This window comes from Rhinichthys klamathensis, unplaced genomic scaffold (assembly GCF_029890125.1).
Source record: "Rhinichthys klamathensis goyatoka isolate OS25496 unplaced genomic scaffold, OSU_Roscu_1.1 h1tg000325l_1, whole genome shotgun sequence".
Taxonomy (NCBI): Eukaryota; Metazoa; Chordata; class Actinopteri; order Cypriniformes; family Leuciscidae; genus Rhinichthys; species Rhinichthys klamathensis.
In genome coordinates, this window is record NW_026606840.1 from 1,490,084 (window position 1) to 1,503,249 (window position 13,166).

General features: G+C 36.4%; 1 protein-coding gene across 1 annotated transcript; it reads right to left on the minus strand.

Moving 5' to 3' along the window:
* Window positions 1–1,278: 1,278 nt before the first annotated feature.
* Window positions 1,279–13,038, minus strand: prmt9 (protein arginine methyltransferase 9). The gene is made up of 13 exons (XM_056271838.1): window positions 12,732–13,038; window positions 12,072–12,274; window positions 11,756–11,904; window positions 10,523–10,759; window positions 10,248–10,415; window positions 9,390–9,492; window positions 8,122–8,231; window positions 7,713–7,905; window positions 5,367–5,550; window positions 3,683–4,373; window positions 3,455–3,608; window positions 2,267–2,389; window positions 1,279–1,696 (listed from the first exon to the last, which is right to left on the minus strand). The coding sequence occupies exons 2-13, from the start codon at window positions 12,267–12,269 to the stop codon at window positions 1,475–1,477; spliced, it is 2,532 nt and encodes an 843-aa protein (XP_056127813.1). The 5' UTR covers window positions 12,270–12,274; window positions 12,732–13,038; the 3' UTR covers window positions 1,279–1,474.
* Window positions 13,039–13,166: the final 128 nt, after the last annotated feature.

Below are 13,166 nucleotides of genomic sequence, written 5' to 3' on the forward strand. Positions count from 1 at the left end.
TACTTCTTTTTTTGAGGAGCAGCACCTTGATCATGGACAGTAATATGAAATTACCAGGATGCCATTAAGATTTGAAACAGAATATATGCATGCGTTAAAGCAACTACAGTTTTGACTGTACATCAGCTTTTAAGCACAAAGTACTGAAACACTCATATCTTTGCTCAGTTCTTTTCAGAGATTTGAGTTATTTTCTTGGACTGCTTGCCTTCTAAACAGCTTCATGCAATTGCATCAAAACATAAATGCAGATTTAATTTTTCTTTATTTTGTCGGAAATTAGTAATTAGAAACAAAAAATATATACATTTTATTTTTGGTTGTTTTAATGGCTAGACAAAGACAATTGTTTAAAACCTTACTTTGAAAAGTATTGAAAATGTTGAATATTGACTTTTTAAGTTAACCTCGGGAATGATGCAATGTTTAAATATCAGCCAAAGCTGTCTTATTGCTATTAAAGGGACAGTTTGACCAAAAATAAAAACGGTCAACATTTACTTTCTCTCATGTCACTTTCTTCCATCATTGAATTCTTTCACAACTGAAAATGTTTTTTTAATAAAACATGAGAAACAAACCTAATTTTTCCTCATGACATGGGGGTGAGTAATTGATGACAGAATTTTCATTTTTGGGGGAATCTTCCCTTTAAGAAATCATCTTTTTCTTTGTTAGTATTGGGTGTCAGTCTGTTAGTAAACAACATTAGCTGCACATGAGCTATAAATATCAGATATATAGCATAACAGCACAGGATAATTGTTTAATCATTACAGATATGGACCTGTGGGAAATCCCATTTAATTGTTTTTATGAACTGTCATATGTCTCGGTTTCATTCAGAGATGCATATTCTGCAATGGTTTGTACTGCTGTTGCATTGCCTTATCTAACAGTGGTTGTCACAAATAATTAAACTTAACATGGAAATGTGTATTGAGTATTTCTGTTCTGAGTAATCCCAATTCAAATGGATACTTCACACAGAAATTGTCATTTACTAACTCCCATGTCATTCCAAACCCGTTTGAGTTACTTTCTTCTGCGAAAGAAGAATATTGGTAACCAAATAATTTTGGTTTCCACCGACTTCTATTCTACAGACAAAAAAATAAAAATAAAAACGCTGAGACATTTCTCAAAATATCTTTTGTTTCACATAAGTAAGAAAGTCATACAGATTTGGAACAACATGAGGGTAAGTAAATTATTTCAAATCATTTAGGGGTGAACTTTCCTTTTAAACATACCTACAAGAATCATCAAGCTACACAGTCATGGTGAAATTATTTTAATGTAAAATGTGTTCTGTTGCTAAAAACAATAACTTTGTTTACCGTACAGCAATTAAATAATTGCCCATTAGCAGTAGATGTAGGAGTATGTTAAACTATATATCGGTACAGAATCCCTCCCATCATGAGATCACGTCACAGGCTCTGCCTGCCTGGTGATGACATCATCAGCCCCCCTATTCCTGTTTAACAGCTGTAATGGATATGCTGCTCTTGTGGAGCCGGATGCTGAGGCGGACCCACTCTCCTCTGCTGACCGCCAGGGGTTGCTGGAGGACCACCGCCGCCTGCTTCCAGTGAGAGTCCTCACTGAAGGTGCTGACGCTCTGGTCAGAGTCCAGATGGATCTGGTACCAGAAGGGAATAGCAGTCACCTTGCCCGAGGTGCTGACCTGCACCTAACAAATGCAAAAGAATAAAAAGCACCTTAATAGGACGTTATGGGGCCTATAGGGGGACTCAAAATGACTTACAATTAGATAAACACAGTTTAAGTTTATTAAGTTTTAAAATAAGCTACAACAACCAAGTATCAATATGTTTCTTGTTTTAATTCACCCCCTCAACAACTGTTTCCTCTGAAGACACAGGGTTCGCTTGGTCCCCCAACTTTTTCTAGACTTGGAAAAGTCATATAAATTCATTTAAAAAAAAAAAAATGACTTAGGAAATTTTAGAATTTATTAATATTCTCCAAGATATTTTATCTGGTATAAATTGTGAGAAAAAAAGTATTGGTATAAAAAATACTTTTTTTAAAGATCTTTATCCATAAATCACAATGATGAGGAATGCAAATTAATTTATAAATATACAGAACTATTTTTTTTTCATTTTAGTTTAAAGTTTTAGTAATTTTACCAATCCAATATTTCGTATTTTATTTTATTTCAATTAATAAAAATTATTTCAGTTAAAAATAACAACACTAATAGAGGGATAGAAAAGAACCAGAACCAAAAACTCACTTTGACTTCTTTGTCGGTGTAATTGGCAGTGTTGTTCATGAGGTCTAGTGCGAAGAGTTCTACTGGTTCACTAAGATGTGTACATTCAAGGGTGGACAGGTCCAGAAACATATGAACAGGTACCTGAGGGAGAAAACACACATTACAGAGATATTTTATCAAATTTACAGAAAACCACATCATGTACGTTATTGAATTTCTTATCAGTGCTGAATTATCAGAACATCCCAGTCCATACACAGCTTTAATAGAATATGGCATGAAATGGAAAATTAGATCTTTGATAAGCTAATAATCTTTCATATCTCACTAATTGTATGACATAAACATGTTGTTTCTGTTAAGGAAATATGGCATTGATTGGACAATATTCCATAAATCAGCTTTACAATAAACCACAAAGCAGGGTTGTTTCTGGTCATTTTGGTGCCAAAGGTGGCAAATTTAACATGCACACTGAGATTCAATTCAATAAAACCTAAAAAAAAAAAAAAAAAAAAAAAAACAGCAAATACCCCATTTTGGCATCTGCACTAGAATGTGCCCTTGAGTTTGCAGGTCAAAGTCAAGTCGAGCAAACTGAATGCAAACATTACACAATCGGGGGCAGTCATGGCCTAATGGTATTTTTGAAAGAAGTCCCTTATGCTCACCAAGGCTGCCTGCATTTGACACTAAAACAAATTAATATATTTGTGAAAAATAATTGTAAACAACAATTGTGAAATATTTGTAGAGTTTAAAATAACGATTATCTTTGATTATATTTTAAAATGTAATGCATTCCTGTGATGGCAAAACTGAATATGAAATAATTAATAAAATCTTATGATTAATAATTAATGAATCTGATGCTAATGTCATGCACTTCAAATTCTGCACAAAGACAAGATGTTATGATGGAGATGAACAAAGCCAACATTTCCATTTTAGGGTTGGCTTTGTTCATCTCCATCATAACATCTTGTCTAACATCGGTTCTAACCCTAACCCTATATATACACTTGGTTTGTAAATTAGATTTGTATACTAAATCAGATTTGGTTGCAGTGTGAACAAACAAAGTCTGCATTACATTGAACGTCAAAATACCAGAGAACATTTCAGAGCAAATATGGGACCACCTCATACACAAAGACAAGATATGAATAGTGAGCACAGTATTCACAGAGCTATTAAAGAACATACTGTGAATTGATTGATGAATGGAGCGATGTTGAACCCAAGAGTCGGCTCTCTTCCCTGAACAGCGCTTTCCAGAAGCAGCGTGTCTGACTCAACAAGCATACCGTGGATCACAATGCGCTCTGGAAAAATCTGTCCACCGTCCTCCAACAAGCACCTGAAATGTTTACAAGAAGAACTGTAAGCCAACCTAAAGAAAATAACTAACCATAGTATGTGTTACACTCTTACCTAGCTAACGTTGCTTTCTCCAACAGTTTCTGTCTAATAAGGCCACAAGTCTCTATGCAGTCTAGTATGATGGCGCTCCAGAGCTTCTCGATGGATGGCCGCTGAAGAACTGAAGAATCGTCCTCTACATGACTCAACCAGAACTCTAGTGCACTTTCAAGCACACCATTTTCTTTGGCCAGCAGTCTCAGCATAGTCTGGTGATGTTCCTTCTCAACTGAGCTGTAGGCTTGAACCAATCTAGAGCTGTTTTGTTTATCTTCACTTGAATCGGAGTCTAAATGGGCTGCCATCAAGGAGAGCACAGAAAAGCCCTCAGAGACATCAAGCACATAGATTGGGTCAAGTTCTGTGTCTGACTCCTGTGACCTCCGAGTCGACTTTAGAGAAACCAAAAGTTTGCTCATGGCCTTCTGGAAGCTGTTATGATACGCCGTGTTATTGAGGAGGGCGATCTCTGAGGACTCCAGCATAAAAGCGCGATAAGGTTTCTCCTGGGTGGTTTGAAGGCCAGCCAGAGCACTGCACAGCTCTGACTCAGGGTTTGCATTGAGGATTTTGGAAGGTCCTTTAGTTGCATTGTCCATTTGAAATGTGTGTCCGTCTCTTACGATAGCAATGCAGCACAGCCTCAGATAAGAGTCCTTACAGGAAACTTCCACCAGTATTTCATCACCACATTTCACAGTGTCTGAGGGACGACATGAATTGATTTATTTATTTAACGCCATACCACCATCAAATGCTATATTCATGGCAAACTCAAGAGTATTCAAATTTACAATACTCATAATAAGGGACAACATGAATTAAAGTCCATTCATTAGGTGCGTTTGACTTAGTTGCGCTGCATAGACCGATCGATGTATGACATCAAAGTACAGTGAGAGCGATTCGAAAGCATGCGGAGCCGTCTGCTGTCTAATCGCTCTCGTGGTACTTTGATGTCACACACCGATTGATCTGTGCAGCGCCACTTCAAGTCAAACACACCTATTTCTATTTTAAAAATTGATTGACATTAGAACTGGCTGTAGACAAACCTTTAATCTTCTTCACTAAATAGGACTGAACACTATCCCCTGGTTTCACAGATAAGTGTTAAGCTAGTTCCAGACTAAAACAGATGTTTGAGCCGTTTTAACTGTAAGCAACTTGCACTTATATATTTTAAAATATGTCAGTGTCACTGTTTTGTCTCAAGATGCACACCAGTAATGCTTTTGTTTTTTTCTTAGGCATGTTTATAAAACGTACTTAAATGTCCTAATTGAACCAATATTGAAGGGTAAATTGCTGCTAATGTGCAATTAGTGAGACTACTTCCTGTTCTTTAGGAAAGGGTTCTGTCATTAATGCATTAAGAAACTCATTAAAGCGACTAGTTCTAGAGCAGTGGTTCTCAACCTTTTTTCACTCCAATGCAGCCCATTGTCCACAACAATATGCAAAGGTCCCAGATATAGCCTAGATTAAAATAAATAATTAAAATAATTATAATTAAAATTAGAATAATTACATTTTAGGATGCCAAACGTTTTAGAGCTAAATGTTATTCAAAGTTCAAGGTTTAACCAATTAAAGTAGAGAATTATTATAAAAAGGCTTCAAAACCAATGGTCTAGAGTCATGGTCCTCTTTACAATATTCTCAATTTTTTCAATTGATAGGCAGCAGTTCTTACTGAATGGAGTCTGCACTGGATAAATGGCCTGCTCCCAGCATGTGTCTTCCTGTGGGCCAGTGGACAGGTGGTTGTCCTGGTCCAGGTGTAGCTGAAACCATACTGCCAGAGCATCAAGAATGCCCTCCCGAGTCACACACAGCCGCATCTGCATCACCTCTCTGGAGCAAAGACCCTCCAGCTCCTGAAACACAGGACCTCTTACTATGCTCATTTCACTTTAGGTATTTCAGTAGTGTCGTTTCTCTACCATTTGCCTAATGGTTTCTATGTGAATATGTTTTAAAGTGTAATTTATTCCTGTGATGGCAAAGCTGAATTTTCAGCATCATTACTCCAGTTTTCAGTGTCACATGATCCTTCAAAATCTTTCTATTATGCCGATTTGCTGCCCAATATATATATATATATATATATACAGTATGTGTGTGTATATATATATATATATATATATACAGGTCCTTCTCAAAAAATTAGCATATTGTGATAAAGTTCATTATTTTCCATAATGTAATGATAAAAATTAAACTTTCATATATTTTAGATTCATTGCACACCAACTGAAATATTTCAGGTCTTTTATTGTTTTAATCCTGATGATTTTGGCATATAGCTCATGAAAACCCAAAATTCCTGTCTCAAAAAATTAGCATATCATGAAAAGGGTCTATAAACGAGCTATTAACCTAATCATCTGAATCAACTAATTAACTCTAAACACCTGCAAAAGATTCCTGAGGCTTTTAAAAACTCCCAGCCTGTTTCATTACTCAAAACCGCAATCATGGGTTAGACTGCCGACCTGACTGCTGTCCAGAAGGCCATCATTGACACCCTCAAGCAAGAGGGTAAGACGGAAAGAAATTTCTGAACAAATAGGCTGTTCCCAGAGTGCTGTATCAAGGCACCTCAGTGGGAAGTCTGTGGGAAGGAAAAAGTGTGGCAAAAAAACGCTGCACAACGAGAAGAGGTGACCGAACCCTGAGGAAGATTGTGGAGAAGGATCGATTCCAGACCTTGGGGGACCTGCGGAAGCAGTGGACTGAGTCTGGAGTAGAAACATTCAGAGCCACCGTGCACAGTCGTGTGCAGGAAATGGGCTACAGGTGCCGCATTCCCCAGGTCAAGCCACTTTTGAACCAGAAACAGCGGCAGAAGCGCCTGACCTGGGCTACAGAGAAGCAGCACTGGACTGTTGCTCAGTTTTGCATGTCATTCGGAAATCAAGGTGCCAGAGTCTGGAGGAAGACTGGGAAGAAGGAAATGCCAAAATGCCTGAAGTCCATTGTCAAGTACCCACAGTCAGTGATGGTCTGGGGTGCCATGTCAGCTGCTGGTTTTGGTGCACTGTGTTTTATCAAGGGCAGGGTCAATGCAGCTAGCTATCAGGAGATTTTGGAGCACTTCATGCTTCCATCTGCTGAAAAGCTTTATGGAGATGAAGATTTCATTTTTCAGCACGACTTGGCACCTGCTCACAGTGCCAAAACCACTGGTAAATGATTTACTGACCATGGTATTGCTGTGCTCAATTGGCCTGCCAACTCTCCTGACCTGAACCCCATAGAGAATCTGTGGGATATTGTGAAAAGAAAGTTGAGAGACGCAAGACCCAACACTCTGGATGAGCTTAAGGCCGCTATCGAAGCATCCTGGGCCTCCATAACACCTCAGCAGTGCCACAGGCCAGCATTGCCTCCATGCCACGACGCATTGAAGCAGTCATTTCTGCAAAAGGATTCCTGACCAAGTATTGAGTGCATAACTGAACATAATTATTCGAATGTTGACTTTTTTTTTTGTATTAAAAACACTTATTTTATTGGTCGGATGAAATATGCTAATTTTTTTAGACAGGAATTTTGGGTTTTCATGAGCTGTATGCCAAAATCATCAGTATTAAAACAATAAAAGACCTGAAATATTTCAGTTGGTGTGCAATGAATCTAAAATATATGAAAGTTTAATTTTTATCATTACATTATGGAAAATAATTATTAACTATCACAATATGCTAATTTTTTTAGAAGGACCTGTATATATAAAATCAATGTTGAAAACAGTTGTGTGATGCTTAATATTTTTAGGGACACCATTTCCATGTTTCTTTAGTGAATAGAAAGTTCAAAAGAACAGCATTTATTTTGATTTATTTTAATTCTTTTATAACATTGTAAGTGTTGTTACTGTCACTTTTGATCAGTTTAATGCATCCTTGCTGAATAAAAGTGTTAATTTCTTTCAACAACATTGTGACCTGTTTGAGATTTGTTTTATTAAAAGAAAATTTGTGTTCAACACCCTACTGCTAAATACATGTCTCTATATGTTGACTGAGTTCAATACCTGCACATTATTGAAGTCTATGTCCAAAGCTGTGAAAGGCTGTGTGAGCTGAATGTATCCTCCACGCAGGCGGCTCAGTCTTTCAGTGGTGTAGGGCTCTGTGCTGTCCTCAGTATCAGCAAAACAGCTAACAGGACTATATATCTGTCCTACAACAGACAGATCCAAGCCTCCCAATGAAGACACACTCAGCCTGCAGAGGGTTGAGTGGATGGTTAAGATGTGCAATGCTTTTAGTAATTCAGCCACTGAATATTCATTGTATTCTTTCTAAGATCATACTCTCTAGAGCCTGCTTCTTTGATAACAGTTTTTATATTTTTCTTTTTAACCGTTTAAAAAGTAATGTAATATCAACTTTAGACATTCACAACGTGTCGTTCATGCATGAGCAGCTTTAGTCACTCACCTGTGGTGTCTCCGGATCTCATGGCACTGCACAGCGACTCCAAACACAGTTGCGCTGGCAGGTATTACCCGGCCCGTTTGTGAGGGACTGGACAGGGGTTCTCGAAAGTTCTGTTGAGATGATTTAATAATTAGTTGGAATGAGTTGAAAATGATGAATCACTAATGTTTTTCTTTTAAGTCCAAAGTGTATGAAATTAGGGTCCAATTCTCACTACTAGTTGCTTGTTAGCATGCATATTACTAGGATATTGGCTGTTTATTAGTTCTTATCAAGCACATATTAATGCCTGATTCTGCATGACCATATTCTACATCCCTTAATCCTGCCGAATACCTAAACTTAACAACGACCTTACTAACTATTAATAAGCAGTAATTTGGCAAAAGTCGTAGTTGAACCGTAAACTAAAGTGTGACCATATATATATATATTTGAAACAAAATGTAATATTAACAACATGTATCAATTATGGAAGCTTGCTTCCGCCACGAGAAAAAAAGAAAATTGCGACTATTTCTCTCACCATTCTGACTTTTTTATCTCCCAATTGTGTTTTCACATTTCACGATTCTGAGAATTTTCTAAGAATTGCATGATATAAATTCGCAATTTTGATTTTTTTTTTTCAGAATTGCTTAATATAAACACTTAATTCTCAGGGTCAGTATTTTTTCCTGAGAAAAGAATTGCGCAGGGGGAAAAGGTCAGAATTGCGAGTTAATATCTTTAGACTTTATTTCTCGCGATTGCCGGTTTATATCTCACAATTCTGGGAAAAAAATTGACAGATGCTCCCATAATCAATTTTTGGATCAGTGGAAGAGCTCATTAAAATCCTTATTGTTGAGCTCTGTTATGGTACCATGTTGATTTTAAAACAGATTCACAAACATGTTAAAACAAATGCATGTATCTCGGGTAGTCACTAGGTGTCCCTGTTGGCTAAATCTCTGATAATGATACTGAAAAAGCTTAACATATTTAAAGTAAGGATTTAGAATAAATAATCTAGTTCTAGGACAGCAAAGTATGATTTTTTTCTTTTTTTGCCAAGATTGCCATTAAGAGAGACAGAGACAAAAATCTCTTAGTCTCTGACCATGGCCGGATAAACATTGGATCAGACAAGATAAAGTCATTTGTATAAAAGGATTACACTATAATCAGAGTTTAGTTTGAGGCATCATGTGACCCCACTGCAGGTTTGCTGATCAGAACAATCAATACTGCATACATATAGTGAAATCACTGAGAAACTGACTTACAGGTGGAGGTAACAGTAGGTGCTTCCATGCATGGATCAGACTCTCAATGATGCCCTCACCAAACAGCCCTGCATCTACTGTCTCTGTTACAACCAGAGACACTCTAATGAAAGGAATATAATACAGGTCAACACACTCTTGTTATCTTCAATGGGTACCATAGTGAACTGTTTATATCATTGAAAAGTTTAATTAAAACAAAAATGCAATGCACTCTGCAGCCAGATTTTTATTTTATTTTTTTACTTTAAATTCAAATAAGTCAGTCAGAATTTGCTTTTCGTCAATGCAATATTTTACACATAATACATAAGATTCTTAGTATTTAATTTACAATTTGGTAAAAGTTACAAGTTTGGAAAATGTATGGGTCAGTATGATTATTTTTTTTTCACATTAAATTGTAAAAACGTTATTTTCATCAAACAATCCTGAAAATTAAAATGTAGCACAGTTTCCACAAAAATATAATCAAAAATGGTTTCAACATTGAAACTTTCTGAGTTTGAAAATTTCTTGAGCAGCAAATCAGCATTTAAGTATGATTTCTGAAGGATCATGTGACACTGAAGACTGAAGTAATGATGCTGAAAATTCAACTTTGCCACAACAGGAATAGACTACATTTTAAAATTCATTAAAACAGAAAACAGTTATTTTAAATTCTAATAATATTTCACAATATTACTATTTTACTGTATTTTTGATCATATAAATGTAGCCTTAGTGAGCATAAGAGGCTTCTTTCAAAAACGTTTAAAAATCTGACTTATGTTTGCAAAAAACACAGATTGCTATTTTTCCAGCTTAAAACCATGTCAATACGGATCTGGTTAACTGTATAAAGAGATTCTTTACCTATTTGGAATGTCTTTTGGAATTTCCATGTCCAGAGACTTCAAGTGAACAATCTTGATGCTATCTGCCATCCCATTGGCTGAGAGCACCTCGCATGCCAGCTCATACATTGTCTTTGACAGCTCACAGGCATAGACCTCAGCAGCGCCTGCCATCTTTGCACACATTCTAACATACCAACCGAACAGCGTCAAACCACTCTCACCACTGTATATCAGTTGTAGCAGACGTTTGTTAAATAACAATGTTATGTAATAGTTTCTGAAAAATCTTACCCAAGGATGCCGGTGCCAGTTCCGATGTCCAGAACGGAGCTGCATCCTCCCTCAACAGCTTTCTTAATAGCCAACTGGTACTTGTGGTTCCGCCCATGGTCGTTGAGCATTAAGAAGTGCCAACGTTCCACCAACCAGTTTGCAACACGGTAAAAGTTCTCCTTCGCCTCTGGGAAGTCTGGTCGGAGTTTAAGGGCTTTGTAAAAATGCCCAGCAGCCTCATCCCGAAATCCCATTCTGAAACAAAAGAACCCAATACAACGATTGACTATGTTTGTAAATGAACAACACAGTCCACCATTCAAATGTTTGGGGTCAGTAAGTTTTATATTTGTATTTTTCTGAAATAAATACTTTTATTCTTTAAGGATGTTTCTGTTACAAAAAAAAAGTTTATATGTGTGTGTATATATATATATATATATATATATATATATATATATATATATATATATATATATATATTCCAAATAAATTAATCAAGTTTCTATTTCTATAAACTAAATTACATTTCAATTAATAAGAAATTACATTTTCGTATTAAAATTTTAAAAATTCTATTCATAAAAAAAAAGTATCTCGGTTACCAAAAATATTTAGCGGAACAACTGTTTTCAACATTTATAATAATAATAATATTTCTAGAGAACCAAATCAGCATATTAGAATGAAGTTACACTTTAATTTAAGGTGACATAGTTGCATTGTACTTACTCAAGTACTGAGTAATATTAATTAACTACATGTACTACTTACTATACAGTTAGGGTTTGGTTTAGGGTTAATTACTTGTAATTAGAGTCCTCTTTCTAAAGTGTTCAAATATAGCCTATTTGAGAACCCTATATTTTAGAATGGTAGTGTATGCATTATACATGTATAAATAAGACATGATTACATAATCTTGGTAAATGGACTGCATTTATATAGCGCTTTCACAGACCCAATGGCCACCGTTACGTTTTACATATTGCCTCACATTCACCCATTCACTCACTCATTCATACACCGACGGCAGTGTCAGCCATGCAAGGCGCCATCCAGCTCGTCGGGATCAGCTGGGGTTAGGGGTCTTGCTCATAGACACCTCGACACTTGGTCAGGTGCAACCGGGGATTGAACCACCAACCTTCCAGTTTGTAGACAACCTACATGAACCACTGAGCCCATCTTAATGAGATAAATGTGACTTTTCTTAGTTCACAAAGACCACTAAATAAATAAATAAATAACCTGAAGAGATGCTCTCCCATACTGTTCACTATAACCTCATCCACTGGAAACAATTCCATAGCTTGTTCATAGCAATCAAAGAGGTCCTGGATGCGTCCAAGAGAGTCCAGCTCATCAGCCCATTTAAACAGAGTGAATCTGAAGGACTCCTGAAAAAAAAAAAAAAAAAAAAAAAAAAAAAAAAAACATTTACAGATTTTGCAAAAGAGGTTCTGAAGCCTGAATAACTTAATCATTCCACCGTACATTGCTGCAGGAATCAGGCATGAAAACATGGAATAATAATAATAATACTAAATACATAAATCAAGCTTACATTTGCAAAGTCTCTTAGAGCTGGGGCAAGGTTTAGAGCCAAAAGATAGTGAACAAAAGCAGTGCCATAGTCCTGACTGAACAGACACTGCTGAGCACTTTCCAATGATCTAGACACCAGCTCATTTCTCGCAGCATCTTCTCTCTGGGTTCGTCTATGACGCCTCGTCCTCTTTGGTCTTGTAGTGGCATTAGGCATATTTTCTGTGAATGGCAGAGCTTATATCACTTGCTAAAGTTGAAAAACCTGAAAAATAGACATGAAATGGGGTATTCCATCATTGTTAAATATACAAATGCTTTAGTGTAAAATGTAACACATCTGTGTTTGAGCATATATTTACTCATGAAAGGATAATATAATATAATCAAAATGACTAATTATTAAGATTATTATTATTCATATTGAATCAGACAAATCTGTTCATTCCAAAAATGTGTAGATTCAGTAGATGTAGCAAATGTGATGTGGTTACAACAGAAAAGATTTTCATAAATCAGAGTAACAACCAATATAATTTCCCCCACCGAAATAAGAAACCAGAATTATTGCATTTTGCTATTTAAATAATTTAATAATAATTTAACATTTTTACAGCATTATTTGTAACGTTCAAAATTTGGATTGAAAAGGTAAAGGCTGATGTATGATTCTATTTACCTTCTTCAGGCTTGCTAGTTGAGATCACGGGGCTGTATATTTATCAATGTCTCTGCGACTCCAGCCTATCGCTGTAATTAAACCCCAAACTGCGCTTAAAACATATTTGTATATTGCTTTATCTCTAGATGAGAGCTAATAGTACTGAAGATCTGCTCCTGTACTGCAGGTCCGTTCAGTACAACCAGGCGGACGGAAACAACATCCGCTATTTTCGAGTTCCACGTAAGATTTACTGACTCTGCCCAGCCCATTAGTATTATCGTATTAATAGTTTTTTTTTCCTAGAAACCCAAAATCTGATACTTATGCTGAACGATTTATACACCTGGAACAGATGTCAATTTCTACAATAACACTCCCCGCGTCCCAATATTCTCAAAAATATCTCCGTTTTCCAGAGAGCCAAGCGTGATGACGTGCAGTCAAAAAAAA

Excerpts from the sequence above, each read along its gene's own strand:
- prmt9 (XM_056271838.1), bottom strand. The coding sequence starts at position 12,269 with ATGCCTAATGCCACTACAAGACCAAAGAGGACGAGGCGTCATAGACGA. Across the intron at positions 7,906-8,121 it reads GAGATCCGGAGACACCACAG|GCTGAGTGTGTCTTCATTGG; the intron begins GTGAGTGACTAA and ends AACCCTCTGCAG. Across the intron at positions 3,609-3,682 it reads GAGAAAGCAACGTTAGCTAG|GTGCTTGTTGGAGGACGGTG; the intron begins GTAAGAGTGTAA and ends TAAACATTTCAG.